This window comes from Eumetopias jubatus, unplaced genomic scaffold, assembly GCF_037043125.1.
Source record: "Eumetopias jubatus isolate StellerSeaLion01/CBP00866 unplaced genomic scaffold, mEumJub1_p1.0 scaffold_7, whole genome shotgun sequence".
NCBI lineage: Eukaryota > Metazoa > Chordata > Mammalia > Carnivora > Otariidae > Eumetopias > Eumetopias jubatus.
This window is the reverse complement of record NW_028274813.1, coordinates 138,021,029-138,042,319: the sequence shown is the minus strand read 5'-3', so window position 1 is coordinate 138,042,319 and position 21,291 is coordinate 138,021,029. Positions and strand designations below refer to the sequence as shown.

The following is a 21,291-nucleotide window of genomic DNA, read 5'->3' as shown; positions in this document are numbered from 1 at the left end:
ACAGTGGACATTCATGCCCAGGGCACCTACCTGCTCCAGCCACGTACTGCTCTGACCCTGCTCCCTGCCTCTCAGACTCCAGCCACCTGCCACTCTGGCCTTGGATCATTGTGTGGTGTTTGTTTGGGGGTGGGGTGGTGGACCCCAGAGACCTGCAATGCCTCTAGGTGCATGTCCTTTGTTTAGGATCAGGGTGCCAGCAGATTCAATATCTGGTGAGGGCTCACTTCCTGGTTCACAGACGGTCACCTTCTTATATGCCCTCACATGGTGGAAGGGGCAAGAGAGCTCTCTGGAGTCTCTCTTATAAGGGCAATAATCCCATTCATGAGGGTTCCACTCTTGTGACCTAATCACCTGGCTCCTAATCACTGATTCCCCCTCCAAATACCATCACACTGGGGATAAGGATTTGACATGTGAATTTTAGGGAGACATAAACATTCAGTCTATACCAACCAGGATATCATAGATGATTTTCTAGGAAAATATAAGTTACTACAATTAAGTCCCTCTAAAATCAAAGAACTAAATGTACCTATAAACACCAAGAAATTGGGAAAGTGGTCAAACAGCCACAGGCAAATTCTTCAAAAGCTTCAAAGTATAGAGATTTCCAACACAATTTAATTTTTTTCTGAGCACAGAGGGAAAAAAACAAGGAAAGTTTCCAAATTCTTTTTACAAAGGTCAGCATAACAGTTACAATCCTGTAAAATATCACAAGAAAACAGACCAATTTTACTTATAAACAGAGGTATACAATTTTTAAATAAAATGTTAGAAAACAGACTTCAGCAGTACATTTAGAAGAATAAAGAGCAAGGCAGGAGGTTCATGTCAGGAATGAAAAAATGGCTCAGTAAGAAGAAACACAGTAATAAAATTAATCATATTAATAGGACAAAAATGAAAAATATCATTCGGAAGATATATAAAAGACATTTGATAAAATTCAATCACTATTCTTTATGAAAAAAAAAATCTTAGTTTAATAGGACAAAATAAAGATGCCCCAAATTGCCACCTATATTTAAAATTAATCTGAAAATACCAGTGTGGTGTGCAGAATTATGCAATGATCCCCAGTAACTCCACCCCTCGGTGTACACCTCCTATAAAATCCCCTCTTCTTGAGTGCAGGTGGGATTGTGAATATGATGAATTTCAGTCCTGTGGTGAGGTTACACTATATGACATAGGTAAAAGGATTTTGCAGTACACTCAGGTCCCAAATAAGTTTGGTTTTGAGTACATCAAAAGGAAGATGCTCCCGGGTAGGCCTGACCTCATCAGGCAAACCCTTTGGGTCTGGGCCCTTTGTAAAGTCAAAGATTTGAAGCACCAGAGAGATTCTGCTGCTGCCTGAAGAAGTAAGCTGCTGTGTCCTGAGAGGGACTCTAACAGCTGGATCCTCTCCAGCTGACACCTGGCAAAAAAATAGGGACCTCAATCATACAACTGTAAAAATGAACGCTGCCAATAACCTGCAGGACTATGGAAATAGATCTTTCCCTCCTCAAGCGTCTGGATGAAAATGCATTTGGCCTCACTTTGACTTCAGCCTTCAGACCTTGAGCAGAAATCCCAAGTGTTCCAGACTCCGGACCCATGGAAACTGTGACATCATACTTCTGTGCTGTTTTAAGCCACTGTGCTTGTGGTAATTTGTTATAGAGCAACAGAAAACTAATACAGCTGGCTAATAAAACAAGAAGAATGAAAAGTTATAAATTTGGAAAGAGGGGGCAAAATGATTACTACTTGAAAATGATACTTATCTAACTAGAACACTGAAGGAAACTGACCAACAAGAATAAGAAACCAATTACAAGGATTAGGTAAATCAAATGGTTAGAAAATTAGTATATTTAAAAATTATGATACTAGTTATATTTAGTGAGCACTGACTGTATGACATATACCCACTAAGGTTTTATACTTTAACTCTTTGAATCTTGACAACTGTAAAAGGCTCGTGTGATTTTTGCACCCCACTGCACAAATGAGAAAATTAAAGCACTCACCCACATTACAGTATTAGGATATAAGCTCATAAACTATGAAAAAAAATAGCTCTCCTACTATATGCATGCAAGCAAAGACTGGTTAGAAAAAGAGTGAAATTAAATATTCCATTTATAAAAATTCCATTTATAACAAAAAGGCAGAATGACTTAGAACATACAGACCAATGTAAAATGAGCAAGAACAATATCAAGAAAATCTTAAACATCTACTGAGAACATAAAAGTCCTCATATTAGAGGCTTAAAAGAAGGACCAAAGAATGCATGAAATTCCACGAAATTCTCATTAAAATACTATTAAGGGAAAAACAAAATCAATTCAATAAAAAGCATTGAGACAACAGGTTAGCCACTTGGAAAGAAGGAAAACTTATTTTCTACCTTACTCTTTAGGCCAAAATAAATTCCAGAGTAATCAAGGAGTCAATCATAAATTAAAACCTGATAGTCCTAGAGGAACATGGGAGCATTTTTTAAAACAATCTGGAAAGGAATTCAATGTTTGGAGGCAGGACACAAAATCAAGAGTCTAATAGAAAAGATTAATACATTTTAAATGTTTATGTTTAAAAAACAACACCTGTGGTTCAGTTACACTATAGGACAGAGGTGAAAGGGGTAAACTGGATCTTTGCTCCCAATCCCAGGGCCTCCCCATATTAGAAGTCCAAGTCCATGCTTCTGACGAGTAACATGGAAGCCACCCAAGAGAGTGTGTAGAGTACCCATCCTCACCCGATGTTTGGCCTGGCCATGGGACTTGCTTGGCCACACTGAATGGAGGTGGCCTCCGTCCCCAAGACATCCAAGGCATCTCATGATGCCACCCAACATTGCATGTTGCCTGTCATCCTCTCTGCACCTGCTCCTGGACGCAAGAGGCACACAGCCCAGACAGCCACAGCCCCTTCAGCCTGGGCCCCAGAATGCACAGACGGCACAGCTCCAAACCCAACCAGGCCTTCAGCTCAAGGTGGGGCCAGCTCAGCTGACCTGCAAAGCAGAGCAGAAAACAGACTGGGCTGCTGCCAACCACTGAGTTTCAGGGTGCTTCTTTATGCAGCCTTATCACGGCAAGAGCCAACAAACATATTTGTGGTTTAAAAAGAACACATAAAATGGAAGACCAATTCCAAAGGGGAAAAGTACTTATAATATACACAACAGACAAAATGTGGATTGTCTTAATTTACATAGAGTTCACATCAATTAATAAGAAAAGGGAACCACTCAATAGAAAAAATGGCCAAGGATGTTCACATATTTAATGGATGGTAAACATATAAAGGGATGCTTCAACCTCCTTCAGTTTTTTAAAAGCAAACCAAAACAACACAACAAATATTTTGTATCAGGCTGCCAACTTTCTGGTGAAGTTTGATAAAACCCAGTAGTGGCAAGGACAGAGGAGAAAGAAGTTCCTCTTTAACACGATTGGTGTTGGCATACAATGATGTACCCCTCCTTGGGAGCAATTTCATAAACCTCTCAAAATACTAAGGGCACATACTTATACTGAATGATTTCACTACCAGGAACATAGCCTATGGAAACAGTATCAGAGGCATGCCAAGTCACTGATACAAGGATATTTACCGCGAACACCTGTAACAAGTGGCTAACAATAAAGGGCTAGTTAAATAAACTTTGATATTTACATTAACATGAATAGATGCATTATGAAAGTTGAGGTAGGTCTGTTTATGCCGATGTGGAACAATGTCAAACACAAACAACTGACAAACAAGACACAGCCCAGCGTGCCGAGAATGATCCCTTTTGTGTATACAGAGATAAATAGATGGATGCTGGTACATACATAAATGTTTTTCCCCAGAAGGACACACAAGAAACTTACCAACGGGAAACTGGATGAGGGAGGAAGGGAAGGGACCCTTGCTATTAAATGTGTAACTTTCTGAAATACCAGCCTTTAATCTGTGCACGTATTATGGCATGAGTATTTTAAACTAAGCATACCACTGGAACTGGTAATTCCACTCCTAAAAATTCCAGGTATTAATCAAAGTGTTCTTTATAATCTTGCAAATGGGAAATGACCTGAGTGTTTAGCAAGAGAGAACTGCTTACATTTACTGGGTCTTTTCCAACTGCTGCCATTAAATCATGTTGTGTTAGAATATTTAGTACTGCATGGAAATGCTCATGCCACATAAAAGAAAAAAAAGAAAAGAAAAGAAAAGAAAAATGGTTTGGAGGGGGGATAATTTCCCTTGTATTAAGTAAATAAATACAAATGCCAACACACAAAATACAGAAAGAAACCTGCACCAAATCCCAAAGACAGCCATGGACCATCTCTGGAGAGTAGGACTTTCGCTTCCTCCTTGTACTTTTTTTTTTTAGATTTTATTTATTTGACACACAGAGAGACAGCGAGAGAGGGAACACAAGCAGGGGGAGTAGCAGAGGGAGAAGCAGGCTCCCCACCAAGCAGGGAGCACAATGTGGGGCTCGATCCCAGGACCCCAGGATCATGACCTGAGCCGAAGGCAGATGCTTAACGACTGAGCCACCTAGGCTCCCGTCTCCTTGTACTTTTCAAGTTCCCATGTTTTATGGGTAATAGAGAAAACATCTGATTGAAACACAAGCTAACGACAGCTGGTTCTGCCTTCTAAGGGAGGTGGGTATACCCAAGCAAGGGAGACATAACTCCTTCTGATGCTCCCTTCCACGGGTGGGAGAGGTGGATGGGGCCACGCAAATTCCAAACTTGCACTGAAAGGCCCTTTGCATAACAGATGTCAAGGGTCTCTGCATTCTTACGGCCTGAGAACTGAGAACAGAGGCAGGCAACCAGAATCCCAAGCACTGTGATGAGGGTCCAGAAGGTGGAAAGGGGTCCAAGGTGTCTGTGGGGAGGGCCCAGGCTGCCAGGAAAGGTGCCCGCCAGGTACCATGGGCAGTTCCATGTAGGCTGCTATTCTTTAACGGATAATAACAAGAACTTAAGACATAAATGCAAGTTTCAAAGATGAATTCCAACTAGCACCCCAATGTGTGTAAGAGCCTCCTGCCCCTCTCTTCCCTCACCCAACATGGGGAAGAAACTATGAAATGGGCAGGTATACTGCCCATTTGGGAAAGAATATTATGTAAACCCATGTGCAAATCATTTTGAGTCTCTTCTTTTAGAAGTTTCCTCTTTGCACGACAATAAAAACAATGTATTTGTTGATACAGAACATTAATTCCATTAAAATCACATTATGTGTAATGAAAAGCTATCAGAGTATAATTATGCTAGCAAATTCATAGACCCACATCAACTTTAAAGTCCACTGGAATTACAATAGGAACTGAACTTGCCTGGTAGACAAATTGCCCCTTCATTTCCAAATGATGATGAATAAAGGCTCACCGTACTAATGTTATAAACGACACACTATGCAAACTCCAAAATCTAGGACTGTTCCTTAAAGATGCCTTTGCCTGGGTTTTCCCAGAGCCATCCTGTTCTCGGGGCCAAAGGTTATGCTCCTGAACTCTGAATCTTCTGAGTTAATCTTGCCCCAAGGCACACTCCCTTCTCAGAATTCCTGCCCCTCTGAGCCAGTAAACTGGACCCTCCAGGGTGCCCTGAATTCCTATACATTCACAGTGACCCCTTGGAGTATCCTCTGCAGTTCAGACCGGGGCCAGATGCTCCCCCCCACCTTCCACTAGGTGCTCCTCCATCCTGGCACCAGCCCTGGTCTTCCTCAGCCATCCAGTCCAAACACACAGACTTGGGTGCAGAGCGAGTCTTCAATCTGGAACTTAGTGAGGTGCCCGGAGGAGGCAGAGGGTTGGGAGAACAAGGGAGGCAGGGGGTAGGGGGACTTGATTCCTGCGAGAGGGTACCAGGAACACTTCTGCACTGCTGAGCATCCCATGGGAGTAAGGACCACTCCTGCTGATGGCCTTCCAGTTGCAGTGGCTTGCTCTGGGACACTGGGATTCCACCCTGGCCCGCCCCTCACTCATGGTCTATGACCACTCACAGGTTTAGATCCTACGAGGATCCTCAAAGAGAAGCTGGGGAACCTGGATGACTGTGCCATGCTGGCAGCATGCAAGGAATCTCCCCCAAGTGGCCCTGGATGGATGCAGTGGCCTCCCCCAAGAGCGGGCAGGAGGGGCCGGCACCCCTGTAACTAATGGCTGGACTCTATTCTCCAGTCCTGTTCCCCTTTCCTAATGATGGGTCCCTGCAGCCACCCCTCCCTAAAAGACCCCCTGCCCATCTCCTCATCCCTTCTCCTCCCCTCCACACATGATCTAGAAGAGTTCATAGAAGAGTTCATACCAGCTGCTGCTCCGTCCTTCAGGGAGGGTCTAACCCCTTCTCTCAGCCTCTCCACCTTCCAGGTCCTTGTGTATACCCACAGGCCTCGTGGAAATCTGCTGGACGCCTCATCAGCAGGTCTGACTCAACAGTGCCAACTGTGCCATCATGCCTCCACCCCTGCTGGGATATTCTCTACCCCCATCCGACGCCTGCCATTCACACAGGTGCACCTGTCAGAAATCTGGTTACCCCACTTCCTTCCCTGATACCCCCTCATGCTCAAACCCCATCCAAAGCAGGGACCTCTCACCACCCAGCTCACAGTGGATGTGGCCCCTTGCCCATCCCTCCACCCACACGTAGCCACCTGGCTGTCACCTCACCCCCTGAATAGTCCGATGATGGGTCTTCCTGCCCCCGCTCCTGACTGCCCCTCTAACCAACTCTCCAGGCTGCAGAATCATCATGTTATACTGCAGACATGACCACGTCCCTCTCCCCTTCTGACATTCTTCCTTTCTTCTGCTCTCCAGGTAAGTTCCAAATCTTCAGGCTCAGGGAGTCCCTGCCCATCCAGCCAGCCTCATCCAGGCCCTTCCACCACAGTGAACCACTTGCACTTCCCCCCTTCCCACAGAGTTAATCACCAGAACGTGCAGCCCCCTCAGGAAAGAGCTAGGGGACCATGGCACTAGGACACCAGGGCCCACACTCCTACCCACGTGCCCTTCTTCCTGCCATGCAGCAAGTCCTGGAGACAGAGGGCACACCGTTTTCATGTGCGCAGTCCCCACGCTGAGCCAGGGCCCTGGGTATAAGTGATGTTCCTGAAGGCTCTCGGTGTGTGGATGCTCAGCCTCCCAGGACCACCAGCCTCCTCACCTATACACCTGGCCACTTCTGCAGCCACACTGAGGTAGCAGAGCCCCAAGGGGCAGTGTTCTTACTTTTACCTTTTTTTAATAACAAAAGCAATGCAAGTTCAATATATAAAAATATATAGGGCTTTCAGGAAAGCCCTACGAGCTAAAGGAAGAAAAGGAAACCATCTCTCTCTCACCACTTCTGTAACTTCTGCTATAGATTGGCCTCTATTGAATTCTATTTAACTAGATTTTTAAAAATTGGATCGTAATGTTGCCAATGATCTTCTCTCATTACCATGTAACGTATCATGATCACGACATCATACCCTGTAAGTATTCATTTGCATCACCTCAATGGCTGAGCGATAGTCCATTGTACAAAAATATCATTACTTATTTAAAGTCATCTCCCATTAGTCTATAAACACTTGAAATCACAAACATAAGTGAAATAGTTTTGAACAAGCTTATATAGATAAGAACACTTAATTTTTTTCTGATATAAGTGATTCTTTTACATGATTTGAAAAGTCAAACTGTCCCCTAAAGAGGCTGCCACTTAAAATTGTTTTGCCGGTTTCTTCTAGTATCCACTTTCAAATTTCTCAGCATGATGCTCTGGCTGCCTTCCAGCGAGGAAAGTTGAGGCTTTTAACTTTCCCAGCAATCTACACACTCCCCACATGTAGCCAAATCCACACTCTCACCTATGCCCAATTCCAATAGAGCAGCAGTCCGTTTGTCTGGTAATTTCAGTTTGTAGTGCAAACATCATGATGACACGTAAGTAGTATCCATAACTGGACCACTAGAAGTACTATCATTACAGCGCTTCTTAAAAATCACATGACAATATTTAATTGGGGCTAAAATTGTCTCCATTTTTCACTTCAGTCTTCTGTGCATCTTTCACAAATTCATCCCCAGTCTTCTACAGACCTGACAGTCTCCTCTCACTCTGAGCGTATTAGGTGCTCCTTCCGCTTTGGTCTTCTTGGATGTGTCCCTCTTGCAGTCCTTCCTCACCTGCTCCTCCTCACCCAGCTGTCCCCTTGACCTGGTACACAGCTCCCAGGGACCCCCCTTCATCTCTGTCCTGCGGGGGAGCCACTGTTTCCTTGATCCCATGTCTTTTTTTCCTCTCCTTTGTTTTAACAAGGTAAGTTTTACTCCACTTACACTGCATCAGGATCACTGAAATACTTGGATTTGTTTCTATCTTTTTTATTTTTTTAATTACTTACCTCACTTTTTCTATGCTTTTCACCTCCTCTCTTGCTTTTATTTTTTAATTGAAAAATTTTTATTACATTTTTCTCTCTCTACTAATTGAGAATTTAGAATCTGTTTCTTTTCCTTTTCCTTTTTTTTTTATTTTTTTTTTTAGTGATTTCACCCTGAGATTGTACCACTCATATATATATTTAACAAGGCCCAAAATTTAACAACAAATTAATGACCTCCTCCAGTTTCTGGAAGCCTTTTCTTCCAGATTATTGAAAATACCAATTTCCCAAAATTCCCACCTGGATGTTCCACTACAGGTCTTGAGTCATCTAGATGCTGTTCCCTTTCCCCTCTTCTGCAGTAATTCGGAGACCACATTTCTCATATTTATTAATAAGATGAAAGGTGAATGAATTTATGAGTCCACTGACCTTGGTCCTGCTTTTTGTTTACTTATCTGGTAGTTATATCCCCTTCTTGGATCTATTATTTCAATATAGGTTTCCATCCATAGCTCTCAGCTAATTCAGTTTCTCAAAGGTGTAGCAGATTATTTTTCAAGTGGTATCTCTCCCATCCCAGTGTCTGTTTCTCTGGATTTTTGATCCAAAACACTACACAAGAATTTACAATTTCCAAAATACACTGTAACCAGGGTTCACCAGTCACAGCCCCTACATACAATACATTGCTCATGAACAATTTCTCCCTTTCCTCCTACCAAACTTTGTTACAGCTTTTAAAGCTCTGCCTACACTGCCTAAAATGGTGGCCCAGGGAAATGTGGAAGGGTAGAGAGATGGAGAGCACCTGGTTAGCTTCAAAGAGTAGAACCCAAGAACTCTTGATGAAGACTTTCACAATGGGCCTCATTAAGCATCAACTCTGAGTGGCTTATTGTCTCCCTTCTTACAGACAAAGAAATCAAGTCTCCAATATGTGAAATAACCTGTTCAAGGAAACATATCTAGTAAATTGTGAAGTCAACAATGAGAAGCTTAACCAATTCCACAAAAAAAGTCAATACTTGCAAACAGCAAAGATATACATACCATAGAAGCAATTCCACTCTTAAGGAAGACTGTTTTAACTCTCTAGTCCCATGTGCAATAATTTAAGTACAAAAAGAAACTTTTGTGTGGGCAAAATATATAAGTAGCATATATTATCTTGCAAATATAATTCATGGCTATTTTCTATATAAATCATCTCAAATCAAGATCTGATTTTCTCTAATAGCTCTAGTCTGAAAAGAATAGTTATGAACAGGAGTGGAAAGACACATGCATTCACTGCTTCTTTAATTGCATTTTCTGCAAAACTCTGCAGCACTATTTTTAATATCTGATTACGCCATCAATAGAGCTATATTCCACAAAAGCAATTACGTTTTGCTCAGCAAAAAATCAGAATGGAATAACATGTGGCATACTAACAACTGTAAGAATAGAAGCAATTTAGAACATTTTAGAATAATGATTGGGATCATTTATTCAGAATTTACAGCAAACACATTTTAAAGACACGCTATCATGAAGTCTACTGAAAAGTTTAAGTTATGCACTACACAAATGAAAAATGCACAGGGAGCTCAGTATTTTATCAAAACATTAATAACAGAGCTCTAAGAACCTAAGCTTTTATCAAACACTTCCTGCTCACCAGCTCTCTCCAGTGTAAAAGCAGCATTTAACTTAATGTGCTTTCATTTTCTTTAAGAGCTTTGTCTAAATGTCTGTCAAGTACTGAAGTGGAATCTTTCAACAGGAAAGGCAAACAGGGGGCAACCGCCTCCCATGACCAAGAGAGACAGTGCTCATCTATCGCAGCACCACTCCTCACCAAGTGCAGATGGGACACGGTATTCTAGGCACCATTACTTGTGTTGCTGTGTCATATCTTACCTACATAAAGGTCCTACTGAACAGGGCAGTTAGAGAGATGCAATTATTTATGCACAAGAGAAGCTTGATTTTATGCTTCTAAACAGCAGTTCATAATTAATTGTTCAGGTCTTCCACTTCTAGGCAGACTGGAGTAGTTACCAGCCTATCAGTGTTCCCATCAAGAACAACTGAAAAAGCTAGATAAAATATGGAAATCAACTCTTTGCAAGCAGCAGAGAGCAATGAAATTTGAAGCAACTGCAATGAGGAGGAAGCCTTCCTCCTGGAGGGGAGCTAAACTTTGCAACTTCCTTTTTCTTAGAGGCACTGGCCAGTTTGTGGCACAAACAGAACCCTGAGAACACTGGCTTGACTTAAGGGAGACTTGGGATCCAAGCACAGGGTTGGCATACCCCCTGGGACATTTTTCAAAATCTTAGGGTAAGACACATAAATCTTAACAAACAGCCACTGAAAAGCAGGGTGAAGATAAAAGATTGTAATTCAGAAACCCCAGAGTGAGGGTCTGTGAAAAATACGAAAGAGTCTCATTTGAAAACCCTACAAGGCCAGAGCTAACCAGAACAAGACTGCAGCTCACCTGGGCTGCAAACCAGCTCTGACCCAACAAACAGTACCAGCTGGCATAAGGGCATGGCTACCAGCTAATCCAAATAATGAAGTTAGTTGACCAACTTCAGAATGATTATGTCCAAGAAAACAAAACAAAGGATGAACAAAACACATGAAAAGAAGAACTTCACCAGATATTTAAAAGCTTTAATAATAAAAATAAATAAATAAATAAAAATAAAAATAAAAGCTTTAGTAACTATCAAAGACTAAAAGTGTAGAACCAAAAAGAAATACCCAAAATTTATAATTCAATGGATGGGTTTAACAGCAAAAGATAAAAAGAAAAAAGAGAAAGGGAAAAAGAGAAGAGATAAAATCGTAACAGAAAAAAATCAAAAATAATATTGGAGAGGTATAAGACATAATGAAAAGGCCTGACATGTGTAATTCGAGTCCTAGTGAGAAAAAAAGAGAAAAGGATCAAAGACATATAGCCAAGGGTTTTCCAAAACAAATAAAATATCAAACCACAAATTATTCAGTAAGTCCTAGAAAGCCAATCTGGCTAGTTACAAAAGGAGAGAGAAAATCACAGGAAAGGGAAAATCTTAAAAGCTGTAAAGGGATGGAATTGGACACACACACATTACCTTCAAAGAAGTAACAAAAAAACTGAAAGTCAATATCTCACAGGAATCATGGAAACCACCTGTAACATCCTTAAAGAAAATAACTGGCAACCTAGAATTCTATAACCAAGAAAACATCCTTCAAAAAACAAAAGTGAAATAAAGACTTTTTCAGACAATCAAAGCAGAATTTGTCACCAGCAAAGCTGCACTAAGAAAAACAGGAGGAAAATGACCCAGAGAGAAGCCCAGATAAACAGGAAGGAATGAAGGCTGATGTAAGAGATAGATAAATATTGACTGCAAACAAACTTTGGAAGCTATGAAAAAGATAGACAGGTGGCACTGATTTGGCAGAACTGAGTAAGCTGAATTCCAAAGCAGCAGAAAACAGAACAACCCAGTATACACCTCAGAATTCCCAAAAGGTTCAGGCACAGGCCTCACTAGACATCTCTGGAACCAGAGCTGAATTAATGTAGATTTAAGGGATTCGGGGGTTGATCAAGGAAAAAGGTCAAAAAAGGCAGTAACCCACAATAAGCTTTGTCAGGTGGTGTCCAGTTGCATAAGAGGGCAAGTCCCTTATAACATGATACTGTCCAGGGCAGATAGCCACCATCCAGAAGGGAAGGAGAGCAAGGGCACTCCCAGACTAGAGGTAGAAGAGCATCAGAGAGGAGCTTATATGTCTAGGTGATGTCACTCAGCAGCACAGTGAGAACTCTCTGGGTCAGAGAGCTTGAGGAGAAACAGCAGCTTGGGGCCGCTACCTCCAAGGCTTGATCTTATCAACAGCCAGTAGATGCTGAGGGAGGTCTTCCAAGGTATGCAAAACAAGGCTCTAAATGCCAAATAAAACAAAAACAAAACAAAACTGCTTATTCATGCTATTCTTTAAAATGATTGGATATGTAAAACTTCAAGTTTGGCACCTGCAAGCTTTTGAGCTAACAGGTCTCAAACTGTTGTGAAGAAATAAACAACGTAAGGGCCAGTACACAAAAGAGGGTGAGATCACTGTTTGCCATTTATATAACAATTGGGAAGGAGGAACTAAAAATAAGGAAAAAGAATTGGGAAGGCCAATTGAAAACAGATCCCTAAATTCCCCTCCCCTTACCCTAGCAGAATTCTGGAGGTGTATTCCCTGAAAACGTTAAAACAAAAGGTCTATGGTGTAGGGCTGGACCAGCACGAACCCACACACTGCAGCAGTGTGAGCCAAGAGAAAGTATGTTGAAGCCATGCAGCATCTTTTTAGACGAAACTGATGTAGGATGTGCTTCAACAACAAAAAAAAAAAGAGAGAGAGAGAGAGAGAGAGCGCGCGCAAAGCCAGAATGGGGAAGACCTAAGATCCAGAAAATGGGTAAACAGAATTCAAAAAATGACAGCAAAGGGAGATTCCAGGATGACAGCTATACAGCAGGCCTAGAGAGCCATCAACCCAAGATAAGCTAATGAGGTATCCAGGAAGAAAAAGGGAATAGGAAGATTACTTGCTGGAACTGAGTTTGTGTAAAATTGTATTGAGAGCTACAGAAAGGGGAGGTATTGAATGATTAAGCAAATGAAAAAGCAAGGCAAATATCAACTTGAGGAAAACAAAAGGTAAGTTAGGCAACAATCATAATTCACTGCATGGCTCTGGCACGAATAATATTTACATATGCATGGTAATATCAACCCAAATATTGACTTAACTAAACTTACAGCACATCCACTCTGCGAGGTAAGAAAAAGAAGGCAGAAGGGACAGTGAGGTTAAAAAGCTAAATCCTCACTGCCATAATAAGAAATCCAAAATGATGCCTAAAACTGATTATTAATCAAAGAGAGCAAGACCTTCATCCTATTCAGAAATATACAAATGTAGTAAGTGCTTGGAAAAAAAAACTAAGAATCAAAAAGTAATTGTCTCTGGACAAGTTAGGGCAGAGAACTATTAGGTATTCCTATTTGCTATTTGACTTTTTAAACTATGTCCTTATTTTACTAGATGACATAAAAATTAATTTTAAAGAGAGGTAAACATGAATATTTTTCTATTTAGCAACATAAAATTGGAAATGCTCAAGCCACCTAAGTAACAGCAGCATCTATAATAATGGTGAAAAAACAGCTGATCGTTTTACATTTCAATTTTTTTAATTCAAAAGAGTTGAAACTTTCCTAAATTATACCAAAGCTCCCAAATTGCCCCATTTTTCATGGTACCATGGGGAAAAGTAAATCTGGCATTTCTGCCCACAAAGCACCAAAAGGATTAAGATCAGTTAATTTCTTCAATTATTATTTCATGAGCAATGGACCCTAAGTACTGGACAGCAGCCAACATCATTCCAGATGCTGAAGATGGCATGGTGAAGCCCTGAAAAAGAAATCAAGAAGACACACCAGCTGAATGGCACTCAACAAGTGACCTCCCATCTAGGATAAGAACCCCACACATCTATTAACTGCTCTCCTGCCTCTTGGTAAGTTGTTTAACAACCCTGTGACAGTTTCAGAGAGACTGTCGGGGCTGAGTAAAAAGTCCCTGAATTACAGTGGGGAAAGAAATGTTTAATTCTTGGATTTGAAAAGAAGGGACAACAGGGTAAACTCTAGGAGTTTGGAGGAGAAGGGTCAGCATTTGTACACTAAAGAAGAGAATAGTAATAGAGAAAGATCCTTGGTGGCTGTTAAGGCCAAAGAACTCTGGATATCTGCAAATGTTGAAAGTTTTGGCACTCAGCTGTGCAAGGGAAATCTCCCACCCCCTACCAGCTCCCTGACAAAATCATCAGTAAATTTTTTTAAGGTGCTTCAGAAAAGATGACCTTGTATGGGTAGACCAAGGTGGAGGGAAGGTGACAAAAACTCACAAAGGTTTTTTGACTGTCAAATTTGGGTAAGACAGGGCAGTGCCAAAATAGCCCCGGAGCTAGAGATTCCAGAGAATGGAGCACATAATCCGTGGGAATTAGAAGAAAGCATGGGGACTGCTTGGGACATCCTGACTAAGGTAACCAGGCAGGTCCCAGACAATTACACCAGATCTCAAAGGGCAAGGGGGGGCCTTCATGGAATCTGAGACGCATGGTCAAATGAATAATTTGGGGATAAATGAGTGTGTCTTAGAGTGTTTCCCACAGAATACTAGTTTCACAAGGAACGCATATAAAAAATATTTCCATAGTCAATGAGGTCTGAAAACATGATACAGTATATCCCTTTCATGAAGAGTGACAGTGCACATCAGAATAACAAATGCTCTGGAAGTTACTTTTTTTTAAGATCTTATTATTTATTTGAGAAAGAGAACATGAGCCAGGGGAGGGGCAGAGGGAAAAGAAGGCTCCCCACGGAGCAGGGAGCCCGACAAGGGGCTTGATCCCAAGACCCTGGGATCGTGACCTGAGCTAAAGGCAGATGCTTAACAACTGAGCCACCCTGCCGCCCCTGGAAGTTCTAACCTGCAGCACAGAAAAAAAAAGAAAAAAAAACAAAAAACATTTCAACCCTGAATAACTAGGCCTTCTCCAAATGTGACCTTAGAATCTTTTTTTTAAATTCAAAACACGTATTTAACATTTTGCATAAGCAATCCTTCACTGTATTGTAATAGGAAATGCTGGCATGGGAAATTATAGTGGGAATTCAGAGAGAGATAAGGTAGGATACCTTTTTCTCAAAATGGAAATAGCTTTTTCTGGCTACATAAAATACATACTCACAATGCTAAATTTAGAGACTCTGAAAAATTATAGAGAAGATAGTAAAATTTACCCATACTACCACATGCAAAGATAAACCAATGGCAATATTTGAGTGTATTTATATCTAGCTTTTTTTCTATTAAGTTAATTTGATATTTTTTGTAAAAGCTAGGCTCACAGTACAGTGTTTCATTTAAAAATGTATTGTGGGGACGCCTGGATGGCGTTAGGCGTCCAACTCTTGATTTCAGCTCAGGTCATGAGCTCAGCATCATGAGACTGATCCCTCGTTGGGCTCCAGGCTCAGTGAGGAGTCTGCTTGACATTCTCTCTCTCTCCCTCTGCCCCTCTCTCTGCTCACTTGCGTGCTCTCTCTCCCTCTCGCTCTCTCTAATTAATAAACAAATCTTTTTTAAAAATGTGTTGTGGACATGTATGGACACCAATCCTCCAATAATGGTCACTTAGACTGTCTCATGATTTTCTCTGTGATGAAAAAGGATGAAGTTAATGTCATTGTTGACCCTCTTCTACACTTTCTGAGAAGGCTCTACCCTCTCAGGTAAAGGGAATGAGAGAGGCTGCAGGCTGCCTGCACCATTTGTAACCCAAAACAGCATTGACAGCAGTGAGAAGAAGCAAGGACAGTGGCTCTGTGAACTCTGGGTTTCTTTACTCTGGTCTTAACCATTAGGCAGAAATGACAGGCGGAACCCCAACCCCAGGCCTTCTCAAGCTCACAGTCTCAATACATGTCCTTTTACTTATAACTCAAGGCTTTCTGAAAGCAGTGCTCTGGAAAAATTCCTACCACATCCCTCCCAGTACTTCCCTCACTGGTGGTCACCAAAACATCAAGACTTCATCATGTCTGTGTCTACCAGTACCGTGATCTTGTCAACCAAGTCATGTCCCACTAATTCTACTGACTTAGTACATTCTATTTCTGTCATCAAAACCCATAAGACAATGTGTCTCCAAACATCTTTGATGATGATTATAGTTTATTAAGAGTTTTAAAGTCTCTTTACTCTGGGTACAGTTATTTTTGTATTACATTCTATTTGATTGTATATTGATAGCCCTACTTTCTTTGGCCCTTGCCAGATATCTCTTTGCCTTGGGTCTTTTATTTTAAGCACATTTTTTGGTCAATAGCACCTACCAAATTTCTGCTTTTTGTTTGTGTGTGTGTGTGTGTGTGTGTGTGTATAAAACATGTATATAACATATATATGTGTGTGCATTACGTACAGAAGTAGAAAAGAATTATGCAATCAGGATTAAACACGGAGGCTTTGACTTATAATTGTGTGTTCAAATAACTGATGAGGGAAGGCCAAAGAAACCCGTAGGCATGTGGGTTTCCAAGAGAGATGGCGGATGGACTCTTATACCTCAGCAGTGCTTTCTTTTTGTTCTTTAACCCTCTGTGATTTATTTGTTTATATTTAAAGCAAACTAGAAATTTCTGTTGTGTAATTATAAGTATCTACACGTCTTTATAAACACTGTGTGCATTATTTTTGTTCTTATGTTTCTATTCTCAAAGCTTTCCAGGCCTCAATCATTACCCTGCAGCTACTTTCAAATAAATGTGAGTGAATGACTTCCCCTACTCCACAGTTCATAAGAATCCAATAGTGTGGGGCGCCTGGGTGGCTCAGTTGGTTAAGCGACTGCCTTCGGCTCAGGTCATGATCCCGAAGTCCCAGGATCGAGTCCCACAAAGGGATCCCTGCTCAGCAGGGAGTCTGCTTCTCCCTCTGACCCTCTTCCCTCTCATGCTCTCTATCTCTCATTCTCTCTATCTCAAATAAATAAATAAAATCTTAAAAAAAAAAAAAAGAATCCAATAGTGTGTGTGTGTGTGGTATGGGGAGACAGAAAGGCAAACTGCCTGAGTCTCTATTCCCAGACTGTCCAACTTGGGATGTGGCCAGTCTATTCATTTTCTATGGCTGCGGTAACCAATTACCACAAACTTAGTAGTTTAAAACACATAAGCCTATTATCTTACAGTCCTGGAGGTCTGAAGTCCAAAATGGGTTGGTAGAGCTGCATTCCTTCTGGCTCCAAAAGGAGAATCTTCTCTCTTGCCTCTTCCAGGTTCTAGAGACTACCTAAATTCCTTGGCCTGTAGTCTAGCATTACTGAGCTCTGCTCCCATCTTCACACCTCCTTCTCTGACTCCTCTGTCCCCCCTCTTTCCTTTCTGAGAACCCCTGTGATGACACTGGGTCCTCCCAGATAATCTAGGAAAATCTCCCCATTTCAAAATCCTTAATCACATCTGCAAAGTCCCTTTTGCCAGATAAAGTAACACATTTACATGTTCGGGGGGATTAGGACATGGACATCTTGGAGGCAGAGGCATTATTCTGTCTACACACCCAGGAATCTGCACTTTTAACCAGAAACAACAGAATACACATTGAGAATACCAAACTACAGGTCATCGCATGGTCACTGGAATTAGGACATTCTCTAAGTCCTCTTTACTTTAAAAGTACAACAACTGACATAGAGATGAACAAATTGATCAAAATATAAATAGAACACTCCAAAATATAAATAGAACACTCCCTATTTATTAAGATAAAATATTGTGACATGTACTCAATCTACTTATTATAAGAATTAATTTTTAAATGGATATCAAATGAGACAACAGACATGTTTAAGAGTCAGTACAGTAAAATAACAATCAACCCAAAACCTTGGGGGTGCCTGGGTGGTTCAGTTGGTTAAGCATCCAACTCTTGATTTCAGCCCAGGTCATGATCTCAGGGTCATGAGATTGAGCCCCACATGGGGCCTCTGCACTCAACATGGAGCCTGCTTAAGATTCTCTCTCTCCTTCCCTGCCCCCGTTCATGTGAGCACACCCTCTCTCTCAAAAAAAAAACAAAAAACAAGGGCGCCTGGGTGGCTCAGTTGGTTAAGCGACTGCCTTCAGCTCAGGTCATGATCCCGGAGTCCTGGAATCGAGTCCCACATCGGGCTCCCAGCTCAGCGGGGAGCCTGCTTCTCCCTCTGACCCTCTCCCTTCTCATGCCGTTTCTCTCTCACTCACTCTCTAATAAATAAATAAATAAAATCTTAAAACAAAACAAAAAAACACACACACAACAAAAAAACACAACAACAACAAAAACAAACAAAAACAACCCACCACCACCAACAACAAAAAACCCTCACAAACAAAAACCTGGGGTGTAATGTTTGTGGAATCACTAGAAGTCTGCTTTCCACAACTAAATCAAGAAGAGCCCCTGTGGTTAGCCTTATAAATTCTTCATCAGTTCTTTCACACTAAGCTTTTGGACAGCTAGACTCTCATATACTCAAAAAGTACACTATCATTTTTTAAAGCTTCACTTTTCCAATTTTTCTCTAGCTATTTTACCAAAAGAAAAAAATAAAATTTCTGAATTGTTTAAATAATTATGAAACAGAATTTAAAATGACCAGTGTTCTTAGTACATGCCCACCCATATTTCCAAATGTGTCACTATTTGTATTATAAATAGCACCCAGAATTGACAGATTTCATAATGTGGGAGTTTCCTGAGCTGCCATTCACCAGCTGATATAAAAGTCAGTATAATGAAAATGTCAAGAAATAGCATCACATTTAGAAACCATGAAATACAAAAATGGAGCTATCAGTCATCCCTAATGCTTGCCAAATAAAAAGTTTTAAATATAGTCATGGGTCACCAGAATTATAAGCAACAACTTTCACTGCACATAGATGCACCAGGATTATTAAAAGAATCTAAGATTGGTCAGGTAGCTGACCACGTTGGCACACACTGAACTTGTTCTTAATGGAGACACCCAGATTGTTTTCACATTAACTGCCAAAATAATGGTCTTCTCTATCTTATACTGACACTGTTAATATTTACTTTGTTGGATTTGGATACCCCATGTTAAAGTTGAGATTTTGTTTATGTGTATACTCTAAATCACATTTAACCCATTAAAAATATCACCTTCTTTGTTTTTTTCAGGCCTTCCTCCCCTCTCTCCTGATTCTGACAAGATCTAGTGGGAGTAACAAATCAGATGGTGGTTGAAACCTACAGATAGCCATGATCTGAAACTGGATTTCCCATGGTTCTCAGAGAAGTAACCAGGTAATCAGCTTTAGAATGCCAACATGACTAAGCAATACCCAATCCAAGCCAGCGTGAGGACACCTCCATGATTGGAGGTAACAGGTGAAGGAGGAGATCCAGTTAAAGGAGCTAAAATGACAGGTCACCCTAACCAGAGAGGCCGCTTTAGTCATCCATGCCTGACATAAGGCCATGAACCCTTACCTGCCCAATAGGAGCTGCACACAGACTTTCTAATCCTATTTAACCTGTACTTTCTCTGACTCACAGAAGCTGGTGTTACAGACCACAACCACCATAGATACATGGTCTCTAAGGAAAAATCAATTCTGAGGAAAAGGACTGGGAAACATAGGAAGTGCAGACTTCTGCTGACCACTCTACCCAAGCCCCAAGCCTGCTCAGGAGTTGGCAAGGAGTCCATGGAAATTCAAAGAGATGGTTGTGGCACCCCTGGCCAAGGTGGGAGCAGACACAGGTCAAGGCCTGATATCCCTAGATCCAAGTGATGATAAGGCAAAACCAACAGCAATGTGAAATTAAACTTACAGATGATTTCATCAACACAGAAGTAAGGAGAGGCATTGAGTTTTTTCTCTTTCAGAGGGTAAGTTAGAGATAATGGCTGCCTCTCCCCATTGATAGAAGGCTCTTCCCATGGCTGGCCCCATCCATCATGCAGGTCTCAGTTCAAATGTCACCTGCTCAGAGAGAGGCCTTCACTGAGTTCCCCCATCCAAAACAGAGCCCTGACCCCTGTCTGTTGCACTGCAGTTTTATTTCTTTTTCAACACATATCTCCATATGAAATAGCTTACTTATTTATTGCATGTCCCCCTGCTCCAAAATGTAAGCTCACCAGACAAAGGCCTCGTCCATCCTACCCAATACTGTACCTCCAGCTCCTAGCATGGGACTTGGCACACAGCAGAAACTCAAATAACTATGGATGGATGTATGCATGGATGGATGGATGGATGGATGGATGGATGGATGGATGGATGGATGAATGGGTGGGTGGATGGATGGATGACTAGATGAATGGGCAGATGAAAGAGAGAGGGAGAGAGGGAGAGAAGGAAGGGGGTGAAAGAGGAAAGAAGCAAGGATAGGTTACTTCTCTGAAAACCAAGGGAAATCCAGATCTAATCTCGCTTTAATTTTCCTAGAGACCACCACCTTCTTTAAAATAGCCAAGGACACCATTCCGAATCTTGAGTAAACTGACAAAAGGACAGAAGAAAAAACAAAATGGATAGTATCTGATGAAACTGACCTAGACATCATCAGGGTTGCCCCATTCTTGGTCTTACTGACACTGTGCTATGACCTCCTACCCTCCCCAATGACCTTCCACTAATCTTTTTGCTTGTTAGCCAAAATTGGCTTCTGCTGCTTGCCCCAAGTACCCTCCATCTCAGAAGTGTAACTTATAGCTAAGGGTTCCTGATGTATACCATATACCAAAACTGTTCTTCGCGCTTCATGTGCATCTCTATGTCTACACACTCCACTTGTTTAACACTCACAAGGATCTGAAGAGGGAGGTACTGCTAAGATCTGATATTCTAAAGAAGAAAAACAGGTCTGAGTGGCCAGGAAATCCACGTGAGGTCACCCTGGTGGTAATGGGAGAGCTAGGCTGTGAACCCAGGCCATCCAGCTCTAGCACCTATGTTCCAGACCAGTTGACCCTTGGACAACATAGGTTTGAACTGCACGGGTCCACTTACATGTAGACTTCTTCCATAACTACAGTATGTATTTTCTCCAGCTGACTTGATGGTAAGAATGCAGTATATAATACATATAACACAGAAAATGTGTTAACAGACTCTTTATGTTATGGGTAAAGCTTCCAGTCAACAGCAGGCTACTAGTAGTTAAGTTTTGTTAAATAGTTAATTTGCAAACATTATACATGGATTTTCAGCATCGGGGTCAGTCCCCCTA

The 21,291-nt window shown here is 41.4% G+C and overlaps 1 protein-coding gene across 1 annotated transcript in view; it reads right to left on the bottom strand.

The window, feature by feature from the left end:
- Positions 1-21,291, bottom strand: part of ENTREP2 (endosomal transmembrane epsin interactor 2) — a 449,980-nt gene that overhangs the window by 262,605 nt on the left and 166,084 nt on the right. The window contains exon 2 of the mRNA XM_088025210.1: positions 9,285-9,365. Within this exon, the coding sequence (XP_087881336.1) occupies positions 9,285-9,365 (81 nt within the window). The remainder of the gene's footprint in view (positions 1-9,284; positions 9,366-21,291) is intronic.